The 25,374-nt window shown below is 38.1% G+C and overlaps 1 protein-coding gene across 2 annotated transcripts; it reads right to left on the reverse strand.

Moving 5' to 3' along the window:
• Positions 1 to 1,019: 1,019 nt before the first annotated feature.
• On the reverse strand, positions 1,020 to 21,852 carry LOC104910198. 2 transcript variants are annotated; one of them, XM_031552805.1, is made up of 12 exons: positions 21,577 to 21,852; positions 19,686 to 19,763; positions 18,120 to 18,256; positions 17,456 to 17,575; positions 16,929 to 16,959; positions 10,228 to 10,249; positions 9,587 to 9,611; positions 8,950 to 8,988; positions 6,893 to 6,994; positions 5,184 to 5,289; positions 2,902 to 3,874; positions 1,020 to 2,403 (listed from the first exon to the last, which is right to left on the reverse strand). In XM_031552805.1, exons 1-11 carry the CDS (start codon positions 21,680 to 21,682, stop codon positions 2,910 to 2,912), a joined length of 1,731 nt encoding a protein of 576 aa, XP_031408665.1. In that variant the 5' UTR covers positions 21,683 to 21,852; the 3' UTR covers positions 1,020 to 2,403; positions 2,902 to 2,909. The 2 variants fall into 2 exon arrangements, with proteins under 2 accessions (XP_031408665.1, XP_031408664.1); XM_031552804.1 differs by having other exon boundaries at positions 2,345 to 3,874; positions 21,577 to 21,786.
• Positions 21,853 to 25,374: the final 3,522 nt, after the last annotated feature.

The raw sequence follows: 25,374 nt of genomic DNA on the forward strand, positions 1-25,374 counted from the left end.
CTCCTAAAGGACTCTGAACACCTAAAAGGTGTCCTCAGCCTCCAAAGGGCTGCTCCTGTGAGATGCTGGGGGAACAGGCAGTGAGAAACCAGTATCAGAGACCACTTGAAGAGCTTCCCACTCCCCTCCTGCAAAGGAATTTGTCCCCCTCGATAATTCTCCTGACCAAATGAAACCCAGTACATCTAGGATCATTCACAGGTCCAAGGTTGCAAAGCTAAGACCAAAAAAGCTGGCATCAGAGGAATTACCTGGGTTGTGGCCTGTGAAGGAAGTCAAGTCATTCTTTTTCAGTCAGCATCATCATATTTGACTGCTGTAGAACAACTGGAGCCAGCACTTCCTAAAGGAGCCACACTGGTGTAGAAAAATCACCAGTGACCAACTGGAATGCCTCATCTCAGGAGGAGAGCTGCTTCTGAAGGTGAGAAAGCAAGTAACAATAACAAGAACCTGGCTGGGAAGTACACCAGTACCCCTCAAAGGCTCTGGTACACCTTCAGAAATGTTGCCCTGGTGCCAAAGGGCGTGGTGTAGCTGTACTGCTGCTGAAGGATGGCAAACATTTGCAGTGTGGTCTGCAGCCTATCAATGCCTACCTTGTAAAGCTTGTTTCCCAAAGAAGGCCCAGTGCCCAGAGAAACAGGAACACACACACAGCACTTGTTCTGTTCCAGTGCTCTACTACATGGGGTAGGTAAGACAGGGCACAGAGGTTCCTTGGGAGCAAGTAGCCAGAAACTGACTCGGGGAAATTGGCCAACACAGGAACACAGAAACAGGACGAGGTCTTCTCTTATATAATACTATTGGAGAAGTGACTGAAAGGATGACACAACTTCCCTCCCCCTCTAGGAGACCACTCATCCTGTGCAACAGGCAAGAACAGGAACTGTTCCCCAGAACAAAAAAATAAGAAGGAAATGCGGAGGAGGAAAGAGCATCTTCTTGGGGAAGAGATCATTCAGCCACTGTATGCCACTGGGATATACAGTACTGACAGTAAAATCCCACAAGGAGTCAAAAGTAGAAAGAAAAACCTCTCTATGAAGACCTCAGCTGAAAAAAACTTAACTTTGATTCAGTTTTTCTGTGTTTCCAGAAACTTACTTGCACTACACTTCCTGGAGAAAAGGAGGCAGTGAAGAAAAAGGAAAGCAGATGTATTCTGATGCACAGTCCAAACAAGAATAGGGTTTTAGAGAATCAAGTGTACATGCCCTATAAGTTGCTTTGTTGCTTTTGGGTTACAAATTTATGTGACTATGTCCAAAAGGTTATTTTTTATGAATGCAAAAATATATTTGTATAGCTTATGAAGACAAACCTGAGTTCAGCACAAGTATTTAATGTGCAGAGAAAAATACTCCAGATATGGTTAGAAAAAAAGATGACTGCCCAGAACAGAGCAGGGAAAAGGAGAGCAGAGTACTGGGAGTAAACTGTCTCAAGCTAGTCCTTTTCTTTAACCCCACGTTAGCTATATATGATTATATACAGCAGACATCTAAAGGTAAGCACTGGTGAGCTTACAGCTCAGAAGTGCAGAGAGAAGAAATGTAAATACAGACCACTGGTAAACACAATGAACTGGTGCTCATTTCTGTTATTGTGTCACTTTGATAATTTAGTTTCCCCTATTATTATGTAATTGCCATATGGGTTCTACTATGTCTCAGTATGCTTTTGTCAGCACAAAGAATGAAGAATTTTCCATTTTAGCATGGACCCATTTATCAAATGAATTAAGTCAATTCACAAGTTTCATCCTCAACAGGATATAAAAGTGCAGATATTGTACGTCTCTGTTCTGCAAAAATAAAACAAAATAATGTCACACTCTCCTCTCCTTTCATTAAACAGAAATGTAGTGTATCTATTTCTACAAACATCCCAACTACAGAGGCTTAAGTTAACTGAACTGACCTGAAATTTGTGTGAAGAACAGCATATTTGGATTTTTAAACAACAGATCTGTATTTTCAGTGAGTGTTCTTCCCCCAAATTTAACATAAAAGCAAACTCTTTTTTCCGAGTGGGGAAGGTTATTAAAAGGGTGATCAGCTTTTTGCTGACAGAATAACATATTAAAAAATAACAAAAAGATTTCTCTGCAATACACTAAGATGTAACAAATACATTAAAAAAGCCTAAAAAAAAAAAAATTAGTATTCACCTTCATTATGTGCAAGTTTGTGTTCCAGCTACATTTAATACGTTAAAAAGATAACACTCTACCTCCCTTTCCCCTTCCAAAAATACACTTAAATGCAGTCTCTTTCCTGAAATCCAAGATACAGAGATTCTTGAGTCTGTTCATCTGCTTCCAGTTCAGCTGTTGTTGTTCCTTAATCTTTTCCTCTAGGTTGTATTAGCAACTGGCTAACATCTGAATATTTAGTTCTAGAAAGGGGAAATTAAAAAAAAAACATTACTTCTTTTTCACGTTATTTCACATAATACATCAGAGATTGTTTAAACGAAAGCTTTACTGCTGACTTTCCTGGTTCTCGTGCGTAAGCATAGCTTAGATTTGTCCAAACTCACACCCAAAGGCAGCTGTATGACAGTACATGTCCAATGGCCTTGAAATATTTTACAATCCATTTCCAAAGCAGAAACTTTTCTAACATAAAGGAGTATTTTTCCAAATGGAAAAAAAAAAAATCAGATAAATCAGCTCTTTGGTAACATTTGTTTTGCTATCCCAATTCGTTTGACCCATTTTGCATACTTTCAACAATTCCACCAAGTTTGATTCTGCACATTATTTCCTTTTTTTCTTTTTTTTTTCCTTTTTTAATCTATGCCAATGTATCCCCTCCCCACAGCTGCCACCCCAATAGAACAGATAGCTAGCAAGACGACCCAGAACAAAACTTTCAATTTGGGAAACTTCACCTCACTTATCACAATCTTACAAGTGCTGGATAACATGAAGCCAGCTGTCTGAGCACCCCAGTCATCACAGGTATATCCTTTCCTTCCAGTCTGTTCAAAACGTTGGGAGCACGACCAACGGCGTCTTCACCAAACATCTTATCTGAGCTTCTGAACTGCTCATTATCTCTGTATGAGCCACCGCCAGGGAAGGAATAGTGATGTGAACCCCAATCATTTTTATCACCTGATTTCTCGTGCCTATATTCTTGACACCTAGATTCCCAGGTCCAGTTAGATTCTTTGTTCCAGCTAGAGCCCTGGCTCCAGCTAGAGTCTCGATTCCAGCTACAGCCCTGGTTCCAGTTTGAGTCCCGGTTCCAGCTAGGACGCTGGTTCCACCTAGAGTTCTGGTTCCACCTAGAGCCACCTCTTCTTGAAAAAGCAGAATTTGTAGAAGAAGTACAAGAATTCACAGACCCATCACTCTTGTAAGAGAAATAGCCTTGTGAAGGATAGTTGTTTGAGTATTTTCCAGATGAAGGATATGAAGAATTGGGATAGGGTAATCTCTTATCACTTATACTCCTTGCTTTGCTACACGTTTGTTGATTCCTCCAACTTGTACCTTCCCTGTCATATGGCATTCTGTTACCAGGGAGGTTATCTCCTTGCACATCTTTGGACATATACTCTGCTGAGTACTCATTCACAGAACCTGTCGCATAAGAAGAGGCCCCAAGGGCTGGACTGTTGTTAGAAGCAGACTGATTGAACTGCCTCAGCCATTCACTGATACCACCAGCAGAACTTCCAGTCTGGAGAGCAAGGGAGTCCCTGAGTGCTGACATCATTGCAGAGTCAGCAGGTCTTAGTTCATAGGAAGATGATCCATCATCAGTTTGGTAACTGTGTGAGTTCGCAGGAGCAAAAGAATTATCTGCAGCACACTGTTTATACTGAGAGAAAAAACGTTGATTCCAGTTAAAATTTCCTAAATAAAAAATAAATACGTAACGTAAGGAAGGGCACCAGAGGTTAAGTAAAATATTAAAATACCAACCGAAAAGACAACTGTCCTGAGGTTTCATAAAGTGCTTTTTTCCTGTTTTCACATTTCCCACCTTTGTACCTGAGTCCTTCCATCTTTCCACTCAAAAACCTTCATGCTAAATAGGGCACACAGAGTTTTCAGTGGCACCTTCTGAATTATTTTCACATTGAACCAAATGGCATTGACTGAACATAATCAGAGTAGTTTGGGTGGCTTTTCTGCTCTATTTTTCTTTTAATTCATTACATACATCTGGGACAACTGTTCACAAAATAAGTTTAATTCATTACAAGCCCCTTTTTGTCTGACTATTTACTGGGTTAGAAAACATCAGCTTTTGTGCTACAAAGCTGAACAAAGAATAACAGAAGGGAAATAACTGACTCAACCCAAGTAATTACCTAATAAATAATCTGAATTCAACCATATTTCGCTTTACTGTCAAAGCATGATAAAAATCAACCAGTGGAATTATCATATGAAGGCCTCTCAGGTAAGATGTACCTAAGAGAGCTCAAAGAGGTCAGGAGACATTAACTTTATGTAAGAATAATTATAAATAATGAGCCAGTGTGTCTCAACACTTTTGATTTTAGCACACGTGCTCTTTAGCTGCTGTGGATATGAAATAAAATGGGTTAGCTTAAATCACATCATTTCCTCCCAGTGTTTGTTTTCTTCTTAAATACATCAGTTCTGCAGTAAACAGAAAAACAAAGATTTACAAAAATTCAAGTCTTCCTATCCTCTAAAAAATACAGTCAACCAAAATTTGCCAAAGCTCTACTTTTGCAGCTTACCCTTACAAACTTTCTCACCAAATTTTTGTGCACCCCAAGATTTGTGGGACATAGAGAGGGGCAACTCATTATCAAATAATTAGAAGGCCAGTAGCCAAAAGAAGCATTCTAGAAACCTCTTTCATTGCATCCCCTAGCAGTATCAGCAGAAGCATTCAATGTAAGAATGGGAAATACCTCCTTGAAAACACCTTGACATGCCAGCCTTCACAGTGAGCTAGGCAGATGCTACTGCTTGGATTTCCAGCGACCTCTATTCTTTGAAACATTATGCAGCGAGACAGAGTGTTCCCAGGCAGACAGGGTTGAAGTTACGAAAGCTTCAGAAAATGATAGCCTGAACTGACTCAGAGGACAAAGTGACACGGCCCTCTAGTAAAAAAGCACTATGGCTGGCCATGAAAATAAATTAAGAGCAGAACACTAGAAGAACAAAGAGTCTACATTACCTTTGTATTTTCCATATGGCTTATATGGTTTGGTGAAGTTTCTTCTTGCAGGAAATCCACCTCGAGACATTGGCATCAATGGCCTCAGTCTGTTAGTATAATTCACCTAGATTAAGCAGAAGTGCAGAATGTCTGTTTTTAAGCTGAAATGTTCAGTATTAAAAAAAAAAAAAATCATCATAGAAAGTTAGCAGAGTACAATTTTAGGTGGCTCCATATGAAGGATGTTTTGCTCTGTTGGTTTCAATTACCACACTCAACTACAATTAGAAAACACTTTTTAAGAGGCGTGAACCTAGAGAACAGAATGAGGTGTCTGGGGATGACAATACCACCTGTTCCAGATTTCTTTACTGCCCCTTGACATCACCTGGCTAAAATATAAAACTGGTGCATATGCAAATCCTGTCTCTAGCTAGGGAGTGCAGAATGGAAGGCTCAACTGCTGCCTGAGATTAAATGACAATTTTTAACCAGCTGTGAGAACTGCATTTTACTCACACACCAAAATGTGGCATATATAGGAAATAGGAAAGGAGAATACTGCAAAGACACACGTCAGATACTGTTAACTTAAGCTGGTTTCAGCCCCAGCCTCCAGCCCCTTCCTCTTTGTGAATGTTTTTCAAGGCCCTCACCTATTTTCAATGCCAACACAATTCTCAGGCTTTATTCAATTTCAAGAGAATCCAGATAGGGCACTTTCTTGCTTCCTTTGTTGTTTTCAAAATAATCCAGGCTGTATTTTAAATAAGAAAGGTCTTTAAACTTGTCCATTTTGTACTTTTCAGTAAATCTCATAATAAGAACAGCAAAAAATATTTTTCCTATAAGAATCAACTTCAAACTGCTCATCCCCTAGCAGGAAATTGGAAATGGTAACCTTCAAGCTGATGTAGCCCAGTACGTAAGCAGACTTCTGACCTGCTGTTTTTTTAGTGAGCAGCAAATGCATGACAATTTGGAAGTGTAGATCTCCAAAAGGTACTGACATATGCTGGAGATGAAAGCGTAAGGAGTTACCATCACTCAGCTGATATGGAACATATTGTTAATGCTTAAGAATCCATTCTGAAATTTCTTTCAGAAAACACATGCTACATTTTATGGATCAGTAGCTGTCAGAGGTGGATAGTCATTTTTGTGCAGATTCTAGTCAATCTTCACACTCTTTTTTTTCTGTGGGTATTCAGTTTTCATGCAAAGAAGCTGTGAAGGTTTGTAAGGGCGTCCAAAAAAAGGCAGAACATCTCGCTTGCCTTCATCTTAGGAGATTAAAGATCTCAACTGGGAGCAGAGTTACCAGTAAAACATTTACCCAAACGCTCATGAAAGAAAGTGACACATTTGGGTAACAGATAACTGCCTGTTAATCACAGAAGAAAAGCTATCAAGCAAGGGGCCAAATGTAAAGTAAGGATGACAACCAGACACCACGATGTAAAATGGAGCACAAATCTGGGCAGGAAACACATGCAAAATGGAAGGAAAACAGATGGAACGTGATGAAGAACTAAAAGAAGCAGTGACAAGCAATTAATGAATTTGATACTTCAGAATTGTAGAACAATTTAAAAATATTTAAATGAGGAGGGTTGGCCTATTCTGACCTGTGACAGTTTGGCAGGGCGTTAACATAATTAGTTCAACCACTTCTTGCCTCCCGTTGGTAAGATCGCTACAACTCTGGTCAAGATGAAGTCACTTACCACTGCTTTCTTTTCACAAAAGGACTTCAAAGCTTCCGTGAGCTCCTGCGTAACACGAACAACACGTGTTGCTTCTGAGTCTGAGGTGATGTGAAAAGTCTCCTGTTGAGAAACACAGCGAGAATTGCTAGCTCACTGGGACACCTCAGTGTCATGTACACAAATAGATCATTTCATTTTGGTATAACCAAGGTTAAACCACTAACTTACACATAAGAAATATAATACACATATAAATACATACACAGACATGTATTTGAAAATACATAATTGTAAATGTAATTATGTCCTGATAAGAGGCAAACCATAACCCTTGATATCTGTAGCAATCCCATACTGTCAATAATGAAGATTCCGTTGCAGACGTGTTAAATTTATGCTCCTTGTCAAAAATTCAATAAAAAGTAAACTTCGGATACTTCATCAAATGCCTCTGATTCTGCCATTTTGGTAACAAAAAGATGAAAGTTTCTACCACAATTTTCCTATGTATACTTTTGGGATACAGACTTATAAAAGACACTGATATAACTATATAAAGTACAGAAAAGTTATATGTATCTGTCTTTTTAATATTAAATCACAATAAGTAAGTGTATGAAGTTATAAATGACTGCAGAAAATTAAAAGCATAGAAATAGTCTGAAGCCACATGAAATGTATGTGATACCTTTTCATCAGATACATCAACAGCTAGCAAGCATTTTTGGTAGTTTACTGATTATCCAGACTTGTTTTTTTCTGTAACTCTTCCTAAAGTCATAAATAACAATAGACTAAAAGAAAAAAAGACTGAAAAACACTTCAGATGGTAAAGAAGCACACCCCTCAAAACAGCTGACTTGTTATTTCAGAGCAGAAACAAGCAATTCTGACTCAAATGAAATGATATAATGCCTAACGTAGAGTATTTAACAAAAGACTTAAGAGTTTCAGTCTGAAAAATGGCAAAGACAAACAGGCAGATGTCCTGGCTTGCATCAGGAATAGTGCAGCAGCAGGAGCAGGGAGGTGACCATCCCTCTGTACTCAGCACTGGTGAGGCCACACCTCAAATACTGTGTTCAATTTTGGACCCCTCACTACAAGAAGGACATTGAGGCCTTGGAGTGTGCTCAGAGAAGGGCAACAAAGCTGTGAGGGATCTGGAGCACAAATCTTAAGGGAAGTGGCTGAAGCAAGTGGGATTATTCAGTCTGGAGGAAGCTCAGACGAAATCCTATTGCTCTCTACACCTGCCTGAAAAGACATAGTAGCAGGGCAGTGATCAGCCTCTTCTTCTGCGTAACTACTGATACGATGAGAGGGAATGGCCTCAAGTTGCACCAGGAGAGTTTCAGGTTGGGCATATCTTCTCAGAAAGAGTGGTCAGGTGCTGAAACGGGTTACCCAGGGAGGTGGAGGAGTCACCATCCCTGAAGGTGTTAAAGAAACAATCAGATGTTATACTAAGGGATGTGGTTTAGTGAGGAAATGGTGGCAGGTGGCTGGTTGGACTAGATGATCTTGGAGATCCTTTCCATCTTAGTGATCCTATGATTCTGTGATTCTAATGACAAGCAAGGCCTACTATGCCACTGCTAACAGCAACTGAACAGACAGAACTTCTTCACTCCAACAGCTACAGCTTTGCTCTAGATCTTTCAGTTTCAGTTGGTTATCTAGTTCTACAGCAGCAGCAGTCACAGCACCACAGACAGCAGGACCAGACTGGCTCCTATCATTCAGTTTATCAATAATATAAAATAGCACGCATGGGCAAACGAGAGCACTTGAGCAACATCAGTGATGCTAAAGCTGCTTGTTAGGGTGGCTCCTCAACAAAAAGAAGAATGGTTCAGTGACTAGTGAGACCATTCACACTGAAGCCAGCATGTTGTTCTGAACTTTTCAAAGAGCAAAGTCCATAAAAATGTACCTTAGAAATTAATGTTGGAGTCAAATAAATTTGAGCAGTAATCAGTGGCTCCATTACAATATTCAATGCTTCACACAGGTGAAACTCCACAACTGCTAAGACTTACCAAATTCTTATCACAATTATTTGGCATACGTACCAAGAACTCTAAAGCTTTCTGTTTCCAAAAAGGATCATTCTGTGGGATTGGGGAAGAAAAATTAAAAGAATGAACACACCGTGTTTGTAACGCCTTCCTGTACAAAACAAGACTGTTTAATCTTTTAGCCAACAACAAAAGTCAACACAAATGAAAGACAGTATTTTTATGTTGCAGCTGTAAACATTAAACTCTAAATAGCACAGAGCTCCTCAAGTCAGATACAGAGATCACTTAGGATTTCACTTTTGAATTATAAAAAAAGGATAATAAATCTTTATATTTATTTTAAGATTTAAACCAAACCTCCGGAAAAGAACATCTCTAATCTGAAGAGGGGCAAAACAGTGGAGGTTGCAGCATAAGTTGGGAGACTTAGCCTGCAGACACTGGGTCTCAGAGTCAGTGATTCTGAACAGAAATCATATGAACTAAATGGGTCAATATCCTAGTGTATGGTATTAATTTCCCTCGTGGTGTGATGAACATAAAACTCTAGTCACTAGGTCAGTTACTTTGTTTCTGAAATAGTATCAATAAATTGAGAAATGAAGTCCAAAAGCAGTTGTTTTCAGGAAAAAAAAAAAAAGCAAAGCAAGCATAAGGAGACATTTGCAGAATTATTACTTCTACATACCTCATGCTTATGATCATCATCCCACCTTAAAAAGAAAGAAAGAGAAATACTAAGACACATTTAAAAAATTACTAAAATGACAGGTTTATTATTGGTGTCTAGGATCAAATATTTCAATTTCCAAATGTATATAGCTTAACAATACAGAATACATTTTTCTATATTTAAAATACTGTATTTCTTAAAGGTCTTTACTCTGACTCTCAAAAAACAACAACAGTTGCACTGATGAACTCTACAGATCAGCTAAAGGAGGTGACTAAAGTAATGGAAACTTTTTTCCTTCCTATATGAACGTAGGTGCCTTCTCTACAGCTTAGGCAATGGCATTCCAAAGAAAGTGGTAACACCCTGACATTTGAATTGCAATCTTCGTGCAGGAGTACATCAGACCGCTATTGAATTGCATAAGCCGTGTAGCATCTAAAAAATCATTGCTACATAGAAACTGAATATCACATTTTATTTCAGGTGTTTTCCTCTGAGGCAGAAGGCAACAATTTACACCAGATGAAGTACAATGGAAAGACAATACATTTTCCCTGTACGTGATATTTGTTACAGAAAAGATGTACTTAACAAGTAAAGTGATCTCATAAAGAAATCTCTTTTGATTTCCCCTATGGAAGAAATACTCTCACCTTGCTTTCTTCTTTGATGGGGCTAGAAAATTAAGAAGAATGATTAGCACCATTGTAGAGTTTCCACCATATTACCACAATAGAAACATCACTCAAACCAATCTATAACTGGCTCTAAAGTGATGGCAGTCTTTTAAAGGACTAATAATCTCTCTGGCCAGTACAATCTATATTAATTAGAAAGGAGTGAAAGCTCAGTAAAATGAGATTATCTTTAAGACAGTTGCTGTGCTTTACAGAATCAGTTACTGCATCATATATAACTTAGCACTTCTTAATGTATTCCAGAAAAGCAACTGGGCAAGTACTGATTCTCAGGACAAATGACATAATTGTCCCTACAGTATGATGCTGAAAGACTCATTTGTTTTTTCTATCACCTGATGTTGAACAAATGCTGAAAAGTTGCAACAAGAATTTGCACTGTACATCCCAGAGTTTTCTGCATGTCAGGAGAAAAAAAGATTGCCAGCATTTCAGAGAAGACATCCAATGAAGAAACAATCACGGAAACAGGATGGGAGGGATCTGTGCAGGTAGAACCACGGAATCATACAAAAGTACAGGTTGGAAAGGATCCATGGGGGCTGTCTAGTCCAGCTTCACTGGCAAGAGAAACGTACCCTAGAGGCACTAAGCAGAATGCTCAAAAAACAAAGATGAAAGATGAAGACAAGGAACACTAGAATTGTTTTCCTTGATTTACTCAATTTGTACTGTTTTAACAGTTAAATCCTCCCCATCTGAAGACAAGAGGCTAGAAACTTTGCAGTTCTTAAACTAACAACTGAGGTTCCGCTAACTTCAATAGACTAGCCTCAAAATTAGATCAGGCTGCTCAGCCCCAAGCACAATTGAATTTTTTAAGTCAATAAGAAAGGCAATTTCCTACCTCTTCAGTCAGGTAGTTTCAGCACTTGACCTCTCAACTATGTAGAACTTTCCACTGTTTAATCAGCATTGCCTTCACTATAATTTATGCTAACACATGTTCCTTCTCTGTGCACCTTCAAGAAGTCCGACTCCTTCTCCAAATACATATTTTATATAGCAGAAGACAGTAATTAGATCACATTCTTTGCTGCTGTCTTAATTAAACCCACTTCTCTGAAGCTGTCTTCCACATTGTATGAGCCAGTTCTCCCACAATCTTCATAGCTGACAAGCCTTCTACTCACACCTTCACCAGAATTTCTTGTGTATGCAGGACATTGTTCCAGAAGCAATTAATGAGTACCAAGAACACTCAATAAGGGAATGAACACTTCCCTCAGCCTGCTGGCTACACTCTTCCTAATGCAGTCCAGGCAGTCAGCCTTTATTACATCCAGAGAACATTGATGATACATGCTTGTATTGTTGTACATAAAAATCTGTAGGTTCTTAAAATTTGTTCCCTATCCAAATAGTATTCAGTTTGTATCCAGCAGGGTGTTGCTCCACCCCAGATGTAAGAATTCATATTTACTTTTGCCAGAATTCAGGACGTTTCTGGCATCCCATTTCTCTAGCTTCCCAAGATCCCTCTCAATGGTAACTTTGTTTTATCACGTACTAAGCATTTTTCCAAAGTTTGATGTCATCTGCAAACTTGACTATGTTGTATTATATTCCATTATATCCAGATTGCTAATGAACACGTGAAGCAGTGCTGGCACCAAGATCAGCCACTCAGGAATGCCACTAGCAAACAAGCCAGCACACCTAAAATCACTGACAACTGTTTTTTTAAATCTAAACATTTTCCTCAGCTACCTTTCACCCAACCTGTACTATTACGGTATCCCCTCAGTTTGGCTACGACCATACTAAGTGAGACTGCACTGAAAGCTTTCCTAAAGTTAAAACAACATCCAGTCTTCCATGTGTACAGAGCCAGCCCATGTCACTGCAAAAAGCGATCAGGTTGATCAAGCCCAGTTTCTCCTTAGTAAATTCACAGTTTGTTCCCAGTCATCATCTTGGCTTTTACACACCAATAAATGACCTATATAAGGACTTGTCCTATAATTTTTATGAAGTCTGGTCAATCCTATAGCCACATGCCTCACTTTTCAAGAAAAGCACACCTGGCTTTTTTCAGGTCACCAAAGGAACTCCTCTGATCATGACCTTTCAAAGACTCTGAGAGAAGGTTCCCCCAACACCAGACATATCCCATTTTTTCCTATATATTTGCGCATGCTCGATTTGCCAGTCCCCAAACTAATCCTCCTCTACTGTGACTCCACAACTACGTATATCATCCTGAAAGCAGACCTTTATTCAGTAAAGTGAAGAAAGCAACAAGTATTTCAACGTTTTCCGTGTCCTTTATCACTAAGTTGTTTGCTCTGTTCTTCAGTGGGCCACCTCTTTTGCTGCTGTCACACAGAAGCCTTTCTTCTGACCTTCACCAACAAGTCTTCTTAACTCCATCCCAAATACATCTCAAATGCCTACATATTTCTTGTTGGCAGCCTGCCCTCAGGTCTGTATGTTTCCTTTTAAGCGCTGAAGATTAGTTGGCTGTTCTGTCTTCAAACTCACTAGCCACCTGCTATACCTGTCCATACTCTTGCACAGCAGAATGGATCATTTCTGCTCTCTGAAAATTCTCCTTGAAGACTCATTGTCCCTTTCGGTTTCTTTTTCCTTTCAAGGCAGCCTCTCAAGGAATACTGGCTACTAGTTTTCTGAAGATGATGAAGGCAGTTCTCCCAGAGACCAGGATCTTGGCATCCCCATTTCCCTAAGGATTTTAAATTATATAATCATAAAATGGTTTGGGTTGGATAGGACCTTTAAGGTTATCTAGTTCCAACTCCCCTGCTATAGGCAGGGACACCTCCCGCTGGGCCAGGTTGCTCAGAGCCCCATCCAGCCTGGCCTTCAATGCTTCCAAGGAGGAGGCATTCACAACCTCACCAAGCAACCTGCTCCAGTGTCTCACCACCCTCAAAGTAAAGAACTTCATCCTGATATCTAGTCTAAATCTACCCTCTCCAGCTTAAAAATATTTCCCTTCATTCTGTCACTACCTGCTGTTTATAAGTGAAAAGTCCCTTTCCAGCTTTCCTGTAGACTCTCTTCAGGTACTGAAAAAGAGCCCTAGTTCTGAGCCTGTCCTTGTAAGGGAGGTGCTTCAGCCCTCTGATCATCTTCATGACCCTCCTCTGGACCTGTTCCAACAACTCCATGCCCTTCTTGTGTTGATGGCTCCAGAACTGTACACAGTACTCCAGCTAGGGTCCTACGAGAGCAGAGCAGAGGGGCAGAATCACCTCCCCCAACCTACTGGTCACTTCTCTCTCGATGCAACCCGGGATATGGTTGGCCTTCTGGGCTGCAATTGTACACTGTCAACTCATGCTGAATCTTTCACCAATGAACACTCCCAAATCCTTCTCATCAGACTCACTCTCATGCCATTCTCTGCCCAACTTGATTCTGTGCTTGAGAGTGACCCTACCCAGATGCAGGACCTTGCACTTGGCCTTGTTAAACTTCATAAGGTTGGCTTGGGCTCACCTCTCAAGCTTGTCCAGGTACCTCTGGATGGAATCCCTTCCCTCTAGCATGATAACTGCACCCACTCAGCTTGGTGTCATCTGCAAATGTGCTGAGGATGCATTCACTCCAACTGCCCATGTTGCCTATAGAGATGTTAAATAACACCGGTCCCTGAGGAATGCCACTCGTCACCAGCCTCCACACGGACACTGAGCCACTGACTGCAACACTCCAGAGTGTGACCATCCAGCCAATTCCTTATCCAGTGAGTGTTCCATCCATCAAATCCATTTTTTCTCTAGTTTGGTGACCAGGAATGTCATGATCATAATCTCATGACCATATCAACTAAGGCTGCCACTGATCATCATACTCCTCAGTCTTCTCCCTCCCTTGCAGGTAAAATGTGCAAAACCCTTTCCCCATTGACCTACCCAGCACCTGCATGAAAAACTGCCTGATTTCAACTTTGGATTGTTTGCAACTTTGTCAAGAAGCCTATATCCATCCATATCAGCACTCCAGTCATACAAGCTACTGTCTTATATTTCTGCAGTTCTAATGATGTTATAGCTTTCTGATCACATAGAGAGTTCCAGTTTCACCATCCAGCCCAACCTCCCGCTTCAAGAAAGATTACCGCCAGCTTTATATAGTCAGGTCTTGAAAACCTCTGAGGATGAAGAATTCATTACCAATGGATAATCTGTTCCAGTGCTGTTCTGTCCTCTAGGAAGTAAGTTTTTTTCTGAGTTCAGCCTCTCAATCTGCCATCCATAGCTATAATCTCTTATTTCACTTTCTGCAGTTACCAACAACTTCAGCTTTGTCATCTTTGTAGCAATCTACTAGAAGGACAGTCATCAGTACTCTTTCCCATCTAAAGAAGACCAATGCTCTCAATCCTTGAGCATCACCACACCTCTCTGCTAGATATTCTCCAATTTCTCCATCTTCTTGAGTTAGAAGGAATATAACTAGATAAAATATTCAAAGTTTGATCTTATCAGTATCAAACAGTGGGCAATAAGAACATTCATCAGTCTGCTTGCTGCCTGTGCCCCACCTGAAGTGTTACAAGATTGCTTTATATGAATGAGAGCATTCCATTCGTTTATATTCAGCTTGGCAATCACCATAGCCATCAAGCCCTTTTTAGCAAGGCTGACCAGCCTGTCATTTCCTATCCTGTACTGACACATGGAGTTACCACTTACCCAATGAAGATACAGACAAACTTCCCCAGTTATCTGCTATAATTTCAAATAAAATAACTCAATCTGAAGACTATTGTCCAAAACAGCAAACTAAATCTTTGGAACTGTTTTTAGTTTCCAGCTGCATTCTGTAGTATCATTAAAGTAGTTTTTAGAACAGAAAATATTAATGCAAGCAGAATTCGGAAACTAAATTAGACTAGAAATTCATATGCTGTAGTACCACATTGTATTTATACAGATTCTCACACTTCATAAGATCTTCATAGGGCCATCAAGTTCATTAGCTCTCTACTTTGAGCAAGTGATTACTGGAATTACCTTAATAAGGTACAGATGACCCTTCTTTAGAGAATGAAGAAATGTTTTAATTTTTCCTTTGAGGAAACAAATAAATCCTTCCAAAGCTTCTCAAATGTATATAAAGATACATAATCATGTTGGTTTTGCATGTGATCTCAGCAGTAGCCAAAACTTAAGTGTTAATGTCTGTTTTGTCTCTTACCTAGATAACATTTCTTAATTACATCCTCAAACTCATTCTTGCTGACAGAAGGGAGCTCTGAAGATAAAAGCCATTCTCTAAAAATGTGATCTACTCTAAACCCACACAGTTGTTAAGCCTTAAGCCAATAAGCATGAATTCCTTCTAAATAAGTAGAGTGTATTTATTTTGGAATAAACTTGATGTTGTGCTGCTGTGCTTGCTACCTAATCAAAGCAGAACATCACAACACTCTTGTCTGTTCCTTCCAGTTCTTCATAGCCTGTGGAACTGCATGGATATATATATTTTTTCTAATGTCCTGAGTCTTTCCTATAGACGTCCTACAGAAGTCAGTAAGCACTGAAATCAAATACTATCATGTCCATACAACTTTCCTCATGTTAACACTACGCAACACGATTATCAGCTAGTTTTGTCCTTCACTTACTAGCAATATGGATCATCACTTCTCTGAAATAGTTAAAATATTTTAGATTCTTCTAGAACTTTTGGTATTACACCTTCTATATTATAGAGAAAAATCGGTAGCGGTTTCCAAAAGATTCCCATACAAAGAAGAAATGTTAACAACATCCATTCAGATTGATGAAGAGCAAGGTACAGCACCTAACTTGCTAAAAACCTCTACAGCAAGATCCTGACCAACAGTTCAGACTGTGGTGATTAGAATACACAAATACTTCTGGAGGTTTTAGAACTCATTCATAAAGTTTACTCTAAACTGAGGATTACAGGACCAGGCTAATGGGTCACATTCCATCCCCTTCACAAAAGAGACAAAGCTTCAAAAAGGTCTCTGCTACTTTGTTTGGTAGACCAACATAAATAGGTACAAGACACAAAAGCCATCAGTGATCAATTCAAATAAATCACCACTGTGGTAGGCACTATGGGCAGGATTCATACTGACATACACTGTTGACCTAAGCAACCTGCACCCACTTCAATAAACCTACTGCTACTAGTACTAGGGTCAAAATGTAGCAAGTACACATATTTCTTCAGGTTGGAAAATGATACAACTCAAATATACTGCATAGAGGGAGGACGTCGCTTTTATGTTGAAAGGTTTTGTTTCCATTGCTCATTCAAATACATTTGCTAAAAAAAAAAAAGATACCTTCCACCTTTAGCAGCAATTCAGCACTGATTTGTATGCCTTTTGATGATTGAAATTAGATGGAAAAGGTTTTATCAGCTTTTTCAAAGAAATCCATCTAAAACCGTATTTCTATACTTCTTGACTTTTCTTGATTATGAAATTACTGTAGTTATCTTAAATACCTCCAGAAACGAGCAGCTAAAAAAAGTCTCTCTTCATTTCAAATTTACAAAAACTGGAAAAATCTTTGAAAAGAAAACATTTTGTGCTATTACTTACAATTCTAATGTTTTAAACAGTCAAACCCTTCAAGTTCAAGTAATTCAAACTAAGCTGGTTTTGGCTGTCAAATGTGTTATATTCAAATAATACATAAACTTACGTGAGGTACTTGGTCTTATGTAACCTTCAATCTAGAAAGCAGACATAGTTTTATATTAGATTTTTCTGATTAAAGTTAATTACAATAGTCCCTATTGCAACTGTCTGTAGAGACAGAACAAGTACTTTTATTTGTCCTAGCACAGTTTTACAAATTATATATAACCAGTACAAATTAAATTTGAGAGAAAATTTGCAAACATTTGAGAAAAGTTAAATTGTATTAGTTAAGAATCACTGAAGTAAAAGCACTAAAATCTCCAGCTGGAGATTTTCTAACTAAAGGAAATCGACTTCTTCAACAACTTCATTTTTTTTTTTCCACAGGAATCTCAAGACTACTGTTCCTTTCCCCACATGTTTTAGGGTGACTTTAGCTTAAGTCTTGGATCTACCTAGCACTACACTTTCTAGTCATACACAAGAATTTAACATGATTTGTCAGGAGTACTTTTAAAACTTACTAGGTCAAACATTGGCATTGGTTAAAGATGCATTATTGGGTATTTAACATTTACTTCCAGTTACCTTATACATTTTTAATCCTTCAGTCTTCTCTAGTTCTCCTGCTATTCTTTTGAGAAATGAGACTTTGCATTCTTTTACATCTGTTGCCTTTCTCTTCATTTTGTCTGGAAATTCTTTAGACTGTTGGCAAAAACAGTTTTAGATGAGCAACATAAAAATTCACATATTAAAAAACAGGCACATTTCATTTCTTGGACAAGCTTCTAAGGACTAGTAAACATAGTTTTGAATATGAATAGGTAGTTTCTCCTCCATAACACAACCAATTAAATGTTAATGTTGAAAATGTATAGGCCATCTTCACAAGAGAATTTGGATACTACATGAAGTTTGCAATTGAAAGGTAACATGCTCTATACAATATCCAACAATACCATGGGCATGCTGAGAAATGAGAGAGAACCAAGGACTGAGAACTGATCTCAGATGAGATTAAAATACTTAAGAACAGACTTCGAGTACATGCAGATATGCACCTCTGAATCACATTTTCTCAGTAGTTCACAGCTTTATAGCTATTCATGTTGATCTGACCCATCAGTACTCAGTCAAGCAATTATTAGTGACGTCAAATGGTGGGGGCTAAACTTTAAACTTGATGTAGGTATTCATAGGAAAAAAATTATCTTTTTTTTTTCCCTATCTTGTGATCAAAATTACTTACTATGTATGCTCTTCTGTGTTTATATCCACTAAGATGTTCTATCATGGGTGCCATCTCTGTATTAAACCCACACAGCTTGCATTCATAATGCGGCTCTCTCCTTCCTTCAAATCTGATTTCAACCACATGTTCTAAGCCTGTAAAAGCAAGAATTACAAACACCTATATTTAAAATAGGCTATTATAAACAGAAGTATTTTCTTCAAAGATGCTCACTAAAAGCCAAAATTAATAAAAAAAAGAGTATTCCATTTTCAGAATTTCAACACTTGTTCAGGATCACAAAGGTCAGGCTTGTTACCCAAATCAATTAAATTCTTTTCTTTACAATGTTTTATTCAAGATGAAAAAAAAAACTTCTATGGAAGATTTGCAAACTCAGTAAAACAAATATATAGCTATTCTCCTGCCCAGGATATTTTCAAGGAACAAAAAAACACATTTCCTTCAATAAAGCCATATAAGATAATTAATGGAGACATGTCAGTCAGTCAAACATAAAACAAAGACAGGAGATACCACACCAATTTCTGTATTAAAAACAAATAAATTTAAATTATTCAATCAAATAGAATTTGAGTAGCAAATTATAATGTTTGAGTAGCACAAAACATATCCAGAAATAACAATAATCCCTTCATAAAATCAAGTCCCTTTGTTAGATAAAATTTTAAGAATTAACAGGAGAGAAAATGGATTTGCTGAATTTTGTTCCTAGAAGTCACTGAAAGACAAACTACAGCTTAGAAGCACTCAAAAATCTCTAGACGTGATGCTTATAACTAGCATTAAAAAGTTTACTTATAAACTTGTGCTGCTTAAGGAGCGATGGCAGCAGGAGATGTGTGTCCACTAAGCACTGATAATGCTGCATGTGGAATATTGTGACAAAGTCTTGGCTTCCCAGTATAAGGGAGAGGGGCAAACTTGAGGGAATTCTGCAAAGGGCCACAAAGATGATGAAGGAACATAAATACCTTTCATGAGGAAAGGCTAAGAGAGCTGGGAGTGTTCAGCTTGGAATAGAGAAGGAGGGAACCTCAGTGTGTACAAGTACACTTGAAAGGAAGGTGCAAAGAAGATAGATACAGGCTCTTTTCAGTGGTGCCCAGTGACAAAACAAGAGGCAATGATTAAAACTGAAGCACAGGAGATGACTTCACTGTGGGAACGACTGGTTATCAACAGAAATTGCGGAGTCTCCATTGCCTAGCAGATATTCTAAAGCTACCTAGATACAGTCTTAGTCATCCTGCTTGGTGATCGTGCTTGAACAAGGGAGTTGGACAAGATGACCTCCAGATGGTCCTTCCAATCTCGATCTTTTTGTTTTCTACGAAAAGCATCCATACTGAGATGGTTCCTTCAGGAAGTAATTATCTAACTAGTAAGGTGCACAGGAGAGATGGCTTTTACAATGGTTGTGTAACAAGTTAAACTTTAAAAAGCATAGAGATATATCCCATTAATTACCCAACAACAATTTCATTATGAAATGGTATCAACATATCACCTCATACGTGCAATACAAAGACATAGCATTTAGAAAACAAAAAAACAACATACCAACTAGAGGTTCTTCTCTTTTGGGATCATTAATAAAATCCTTCAGACATGTAATTTCCTTTGTGAGTCCTCTCTTTACTAAGGTTAAAAAAAAAACCACAAACAAATATTACAATTAAATGAACAAGTGCATTAAACAGCTTACATTCAATTTCTATGATTTTACTGGAGTTTCTAACTGAAACTTAAGTGGAACAAAGCTAATTTCCACTCTGAAATGTAAAAAAAAAAATGGATAGGATCTCTATCACTCACAAGAAGACTCCAGCACCATACTTTCAATATCACTTTTACACATAAGGAATTAATGACTTCAACAGATCCAAAGAAACAAAAAACAAAAGAATCATCTAGCAGAGTCCAATTTACTGACAAAACTCTCTCAAGTTCACATTCATAGCCTGTCCCAGACCAAGTCAGTCATTATTAAAAAGAAAATAAAATAACAAAACAAAACAATTCACCTGCCTCTCATTTCTGCTAAAACTCTAATGCTCATATTGCATCCTCTATATTACTTGTTTGGAATCTGGATATTCATGATATGAGTTCAATACTCATATTGCCTTAAATCTAATAAAGAGACATAACTTCACTAACATGGCACTAATTGAAACTCCCTGCATTCTCTGGGCAGACCAGAAGCTGCACAAACATGTTTGTCACGCTCCTGAGCATTAACTAGAATTGTTTCAGTCAAGGGTGTCTCTCACTCCTCACTGGGCTTTACTTGCTTGGTTTTATCCTTAACTGTCCTAAAACACTTTTAAAGTACTCCTGGTCAACTCAGAGCACCAGTTACATCTATCTGTAAAACAAACTCAATGAGGCAATAAATGTATTCAAGTGTGGCTATTATAAAAGAGTATGCTCAAGCGTTAAAATATCTGTTTCTCTATCTGATAAAAATGTGCAGAAATAGAAGTTATCTTCCTAATTACTTACAAGTAATACATACACTTCAATGAGATGGCTGAGTCACCATTCCTGAATGTGTTTAAAATCCATTTGGATGTGGTGCTCAGGGACATGATTTAGCAGAAGGTTGTTAGAGTTAGGGTAGTATGGTTAGTTTGCAGTTGGACTTGATGATCTTGAAGGTCTCTTCCAACCTGAGCAATTCTATGATTCTATGATTTTAAGTGTATTTCAACCTAGTACATTTCCCAAGAAGAGTCATAACCACTGACAGTTTCTTCAAATCCAAGCAAACTAAAGTGGAACTTCAAGTACTAAACAATGTGTTTACCATTTTTTGTTCTTCTAGGATGCCAGGTTACATTTAAAGAAGAACATTATCAGGACAGTGAATTCCATGTTTGCTCTTATATGTTCATTCCATCAGGAGTATGTTTTTGCCACCATCAAACCAAATGTCAGGGCTGCATATATTAAAAAATACTTCACAAAATGCCAGTACTTAATGCATATGCATTATCTGTTGTAACTTAAGTGTGGTAGAAGATACCTGACAGGACAACTCCCGCCACAGGACAGTGAGGCCAAATCCTCCAAAACTTTACAGGTCTTCTTAGTTTTATTTATTTATTTGGAAATGCATCTTGTTTTACATGCTTCTGTTAAACTCTCACTGTACCGTATTTGTACGTACAAGCATGCTACAAAATGCTCAGTTGAAAACTTCATGATCTAAAAAGAATATTAGATAATCAGAAAAAAAAAAACCTATGATGCCTCAAGTATTGAATTATTTCACTGAAAATACACATCTAAGAACTTTCCTTAAATAAAATAACCAGCGCACAGAAGAAACATTTGGTAACTTGCATTACTTCTTAAGAAATCAATTCACAAAGGCTTTGATGGTTTTATTTTAATGATGCCCAAAGTTGTATTTAAAAAGGAGGTTAGCTCATTTATATTCACATACCTGGCCTCTGCGTTTCATAGCTCATCATAGTTCGGAAGGGAGCTGGAGGACCTAAGATGACAGTTTGACAGTCAGACCAGTTCTTCTCACATGCTCTTAAGTACATAATACATCATCCAACCACATTAATGACCTGAACAGTTATCTTCATTATGCCTGTTTAACATAGGCTCAGTTTACAACAGTATTTCATCTTGGTACACTTTTTCTTCTATAACTTAACCTTCCCAAATATGAAAAAGTCTTCTTTTCTGCTCACCTTCCTTACTTATACAGTATACATAGATAAGTACCATAAAAACATAGTGTATCCAATTACTTCTTTTTTTTTATTGCTTTGCATACCATCTAATTATTTATTTTAGCTATTTGGTTTTTCTGTATGAAAGCAGATCCAGCAGCATAGGTGCCTGACAGACAAACTCTTACCTAAATATTTAGAGCCTAGATAGTCCCAAGTCCTTAAATTGCATGACAAGAACAATACTTTTACACAGGCATCTGTACATATTCTTAACCAATTTTAGAGTGAATGTTTAAACGAGCTTTTTTAAACATGACCCCTTCATTGGGAACTTCTCTCCCTTGCTCTACTCACCCTGAAATCCATACACACAGACACACCCAGGTGAGCTTTAATGATGCTCTCAACATTTTAGAAATTGTTACAACCAAGAACAAATGAAAACTGACATACAGATCATACAATTCAGATCATACAAATCTGAGTTATGTTTAGCTTAAAAACTTGAAAAATTAGACTACTCATTTGCTCATGCAATTCTTATTTTTGAAGAGATTTTCCATGCTCATAGCAAATACTGTATGTTGCATATAGCACAGACTTCCTCCTTCTGCACAAGATCAGCAGCAAAGAGATACATATCTGAACTGTAAATCAGATCAAAGCTGCAAATATTCTGCAAACAACTACGCTGTTAACATAAGGGAGGGGTATAAGTAATTGTGAGAAATCAAGAAGGACGTAAGTTATCCAGCTTTTTCAGTAAAAAGGTTCAAAGTTCACGGTAGTATAAACAAAAGAGGCTCTCCAGATTCTTTGCAAGTATGAAAACTACTTAATTCCAGAGCTGTTTTGTTAGGCTGCATGCAGTCTGAGTTGGATTTTGGGTCCAGCAGGCCTGCCAACATGGTCAAAAGCTAAATAACACCAACAGGCACCTGCGGAAAACTATTCTTCTATTTTAGTTTGCAACAAGGTTAAGTTCACACATACAGTCAAGTTTAAGAAAAAAAAAAAATCAACAACAACAACAAACCAGCTACAACTCCTACTACCAAAGATACCCAGCGTGTTTTTTTCTTTCCTTGTTTTCAAACATTTGCAGATAGCTACAACAGACTCTGCTAACAGCTTAACTGAAGTTATTATCCAGTAAGACACTCTCCCATGCACTGATGCTAGTTTTGCACGCTAGAACTTAAGTTTGACATTTATGAGCCCCATGGCTTTGTAATTAGTCTACTAATAATGTTAAATTGTATTTCTTAAGTACCTCAAAACCAGAGCAGTAGTATTTTCCCTTAAAGCCTATCAGACTGATAAATGAGCTGGAAAAATCAGTTGCACTTCTGCACTCAGCGAGGTATGAGTAGCAACACAGACTCTTATTGGTGTTCAGTGAACAGGGCCCATTGCAATTAACCTGTTCATCAGTAATCTGAGGACACAAAGAACACCATCAGCAAACTCAGAGACAATGCAGGAATACAACTGATGCCAAGGCTTTAATTGAGCAGGACTTTGGGAACACTGATCTTTAAGGAAACTTTAAGTAACATAAGAATTGAAGAGTTCTACAGCTGAACTAATGCCATTTATGAGCACAAGCTGAGCAGCTGCACAGTTACTAAGAACTTGACAGTATTGACGGATGCTAAGTTGAACACCAGCCAAAAGCAATTCTCTGCAAACAAGGTAAACCCCCTTCTGAGGGTCTGTACAGGCAACTGGAATTGTTTACTCTGGTAAAGTAGAGGTTAAAAGGAGATTTAATTGCATTAATACTCAAGCAGCAGTTACAAAGACTAGTCAAACCCTTTCAAGAGATGGCAAAAGCATAACAGAGAAACAGATTGCTACTCAGGAGGCACAGGTTTACTTTGTTAGGATGAATGTTATTTAAGACAGGGCAACAACTCCAGATTGATTAAATGGAGGTGGCAGACTGTCCTTGGAGACCTTCACCCCTTCAATAAGGAAGACATGATCCAAATTTGGCAGCAGTCCTAATTCAAACAGGAAATTAGATGAGATAGTCTCAGGAAATCCCTTCTGAATAGCAATTTTATTTAGTATGGAATATTTTCCAGATACTAGCAATCTATATCAACAAAACAACCAAAATCCCTCTCCTTTTAATATTCAGTGACACAGTTCTTAACATATTTGTTTTCCTCCTCCCATACCTATACCTGTATTTGTAATGCACACACATTTGTATTGACGGTCAGATATCACCAATTCAGTTACTCCAGAACAGCAATGTACTGAACTCAGCAGAGCAGACAGACTTTTCAACACAAGAGGCGAAGCACACAAACAATCTATTCAGTCAAAGCATCAACAGTTTTCCAGATTTCTTCCTTCTTTGGCCAAAAGATCCTAGGAAAGAAATACTCAATCTCATCCCCTCCTGATGAAACTGCCTCAACTACAGCTGAAAGAATGACCATTGTGCAAAGAAATCACATGACCAAAATTCATATACTTTCTAAGTTAAATCAAAGCTCAATAAAGTCCTAGAACTTCAGTATCTTCTTTTCTCACATCATCTATTTAGATTCTCTCTTCCAAACTGCTTGAGAGCAGACAAAAACAAGAACAACCAGATACCCAGTTTTGCCTACCACAAAACTAACTTGTTGATAGTTTTGCCATGTGGAAACTTGAACCGTATCCACAAGTCTTTCTTACAGAAAGCAGTACTCCTCCAAACACAGTCATCTGTAAACAGCCTTATTTCCTGGCCTGACTTTAAAGGCAACTAGATTGCACAGATAAACAGCCAGGTTTGTCACACTCACCATTGCTTGAAACACTCAGCATCCAAACAATTGTGGGAAATTGTCATTTTGGTTTATAAATGATAGCTGTATTGGTGCTGTTCTCCTCACTGACAAAGGAATTTATTATTAATTCTGCTCCAAAGAAGACACTGCTGGTGGTAATGTAAAACATTTTAAATGTCAAACTTCATCTTCTCAAGTACTCGTTCTTCAGATGGCGCACATTTCAGATCCCATCAAGTTTTGTCCCAAGCGATTTCCAAGAAAACTCATCCTTCACTCTGACAACATCCATACGTTTTTGCTCCTGATTCTTCAAACTCCACTGTGAGCATGCTGTCATGTTTCACTCTCACTGGAGTATTTGATAGTACTCACTAGAACAGCACACAACGGCAATAAGAGCATCCCAGGAAGTTATAACCTAAAATAACAATGGACTTTACTTTACATAATAGGTGTTAAGAATATCCATGCCCATCACTGAGTAATCCACAAATATTCTGTCTACAATTTATTCATTCTCACTGTGTGTTTGCAAACTGTAGAATTCGTCAGCTATTTAAAATAAAAAATAGTCAACCATATTCAGACTTTATTCTTATACCTCAGAGCACATCAATGAATTTCCTGGAGCTACAGACTCTCAAGGTAAAATGTAACTAGTAATATACTTGTTGAAGAGTTTGATTATCTGCCTTAAATTAACAGCTCTGTAATTTACCCCTTCACACACCTCCAAAAAACAAAACAAAAACAAACAAAACA

This window comes from Meleagris gallopavo, chromosome 3, assembly GCF_000146605.3.
Source record: "Meleagris gallopavo isolate NT-WF06-2002-E0010 breed Aviagen turkey brand Nicholas breeding stock chromosome 3, Turkey_5.1, whole genome shotgun sequence".
Taxonomy (NCBI): domain Eukaryota; kingdom Metazoa; phylum Chordata; class Aves; order Galliformes; family Phasianidae; genus Meleagris; species Meleagris gallopavo.

Coding starts and splice junctions, on each gene's coding strand:
- LOC104910198 (XM_031552805.1), bottom strand. CDS start 21,682: ATGTACTTAAGAGCATGTGAGAAGAACTGGTCTGACTGTCAAACTGTC. Junction 17,576..18,119: donor AACACAGAAGAGCATACATA/GTAAGTAATTTT, acceptor TTTTGCCAACAG/TCTAAAGAATTTCCAGACAA. Junction 8,989..9,586: donor ATGATGATCATAAGCATGAG/GTATGTAGAAGT, acceptor CCAATCCCACAG/AATGATCCTTTTTGGAAACA.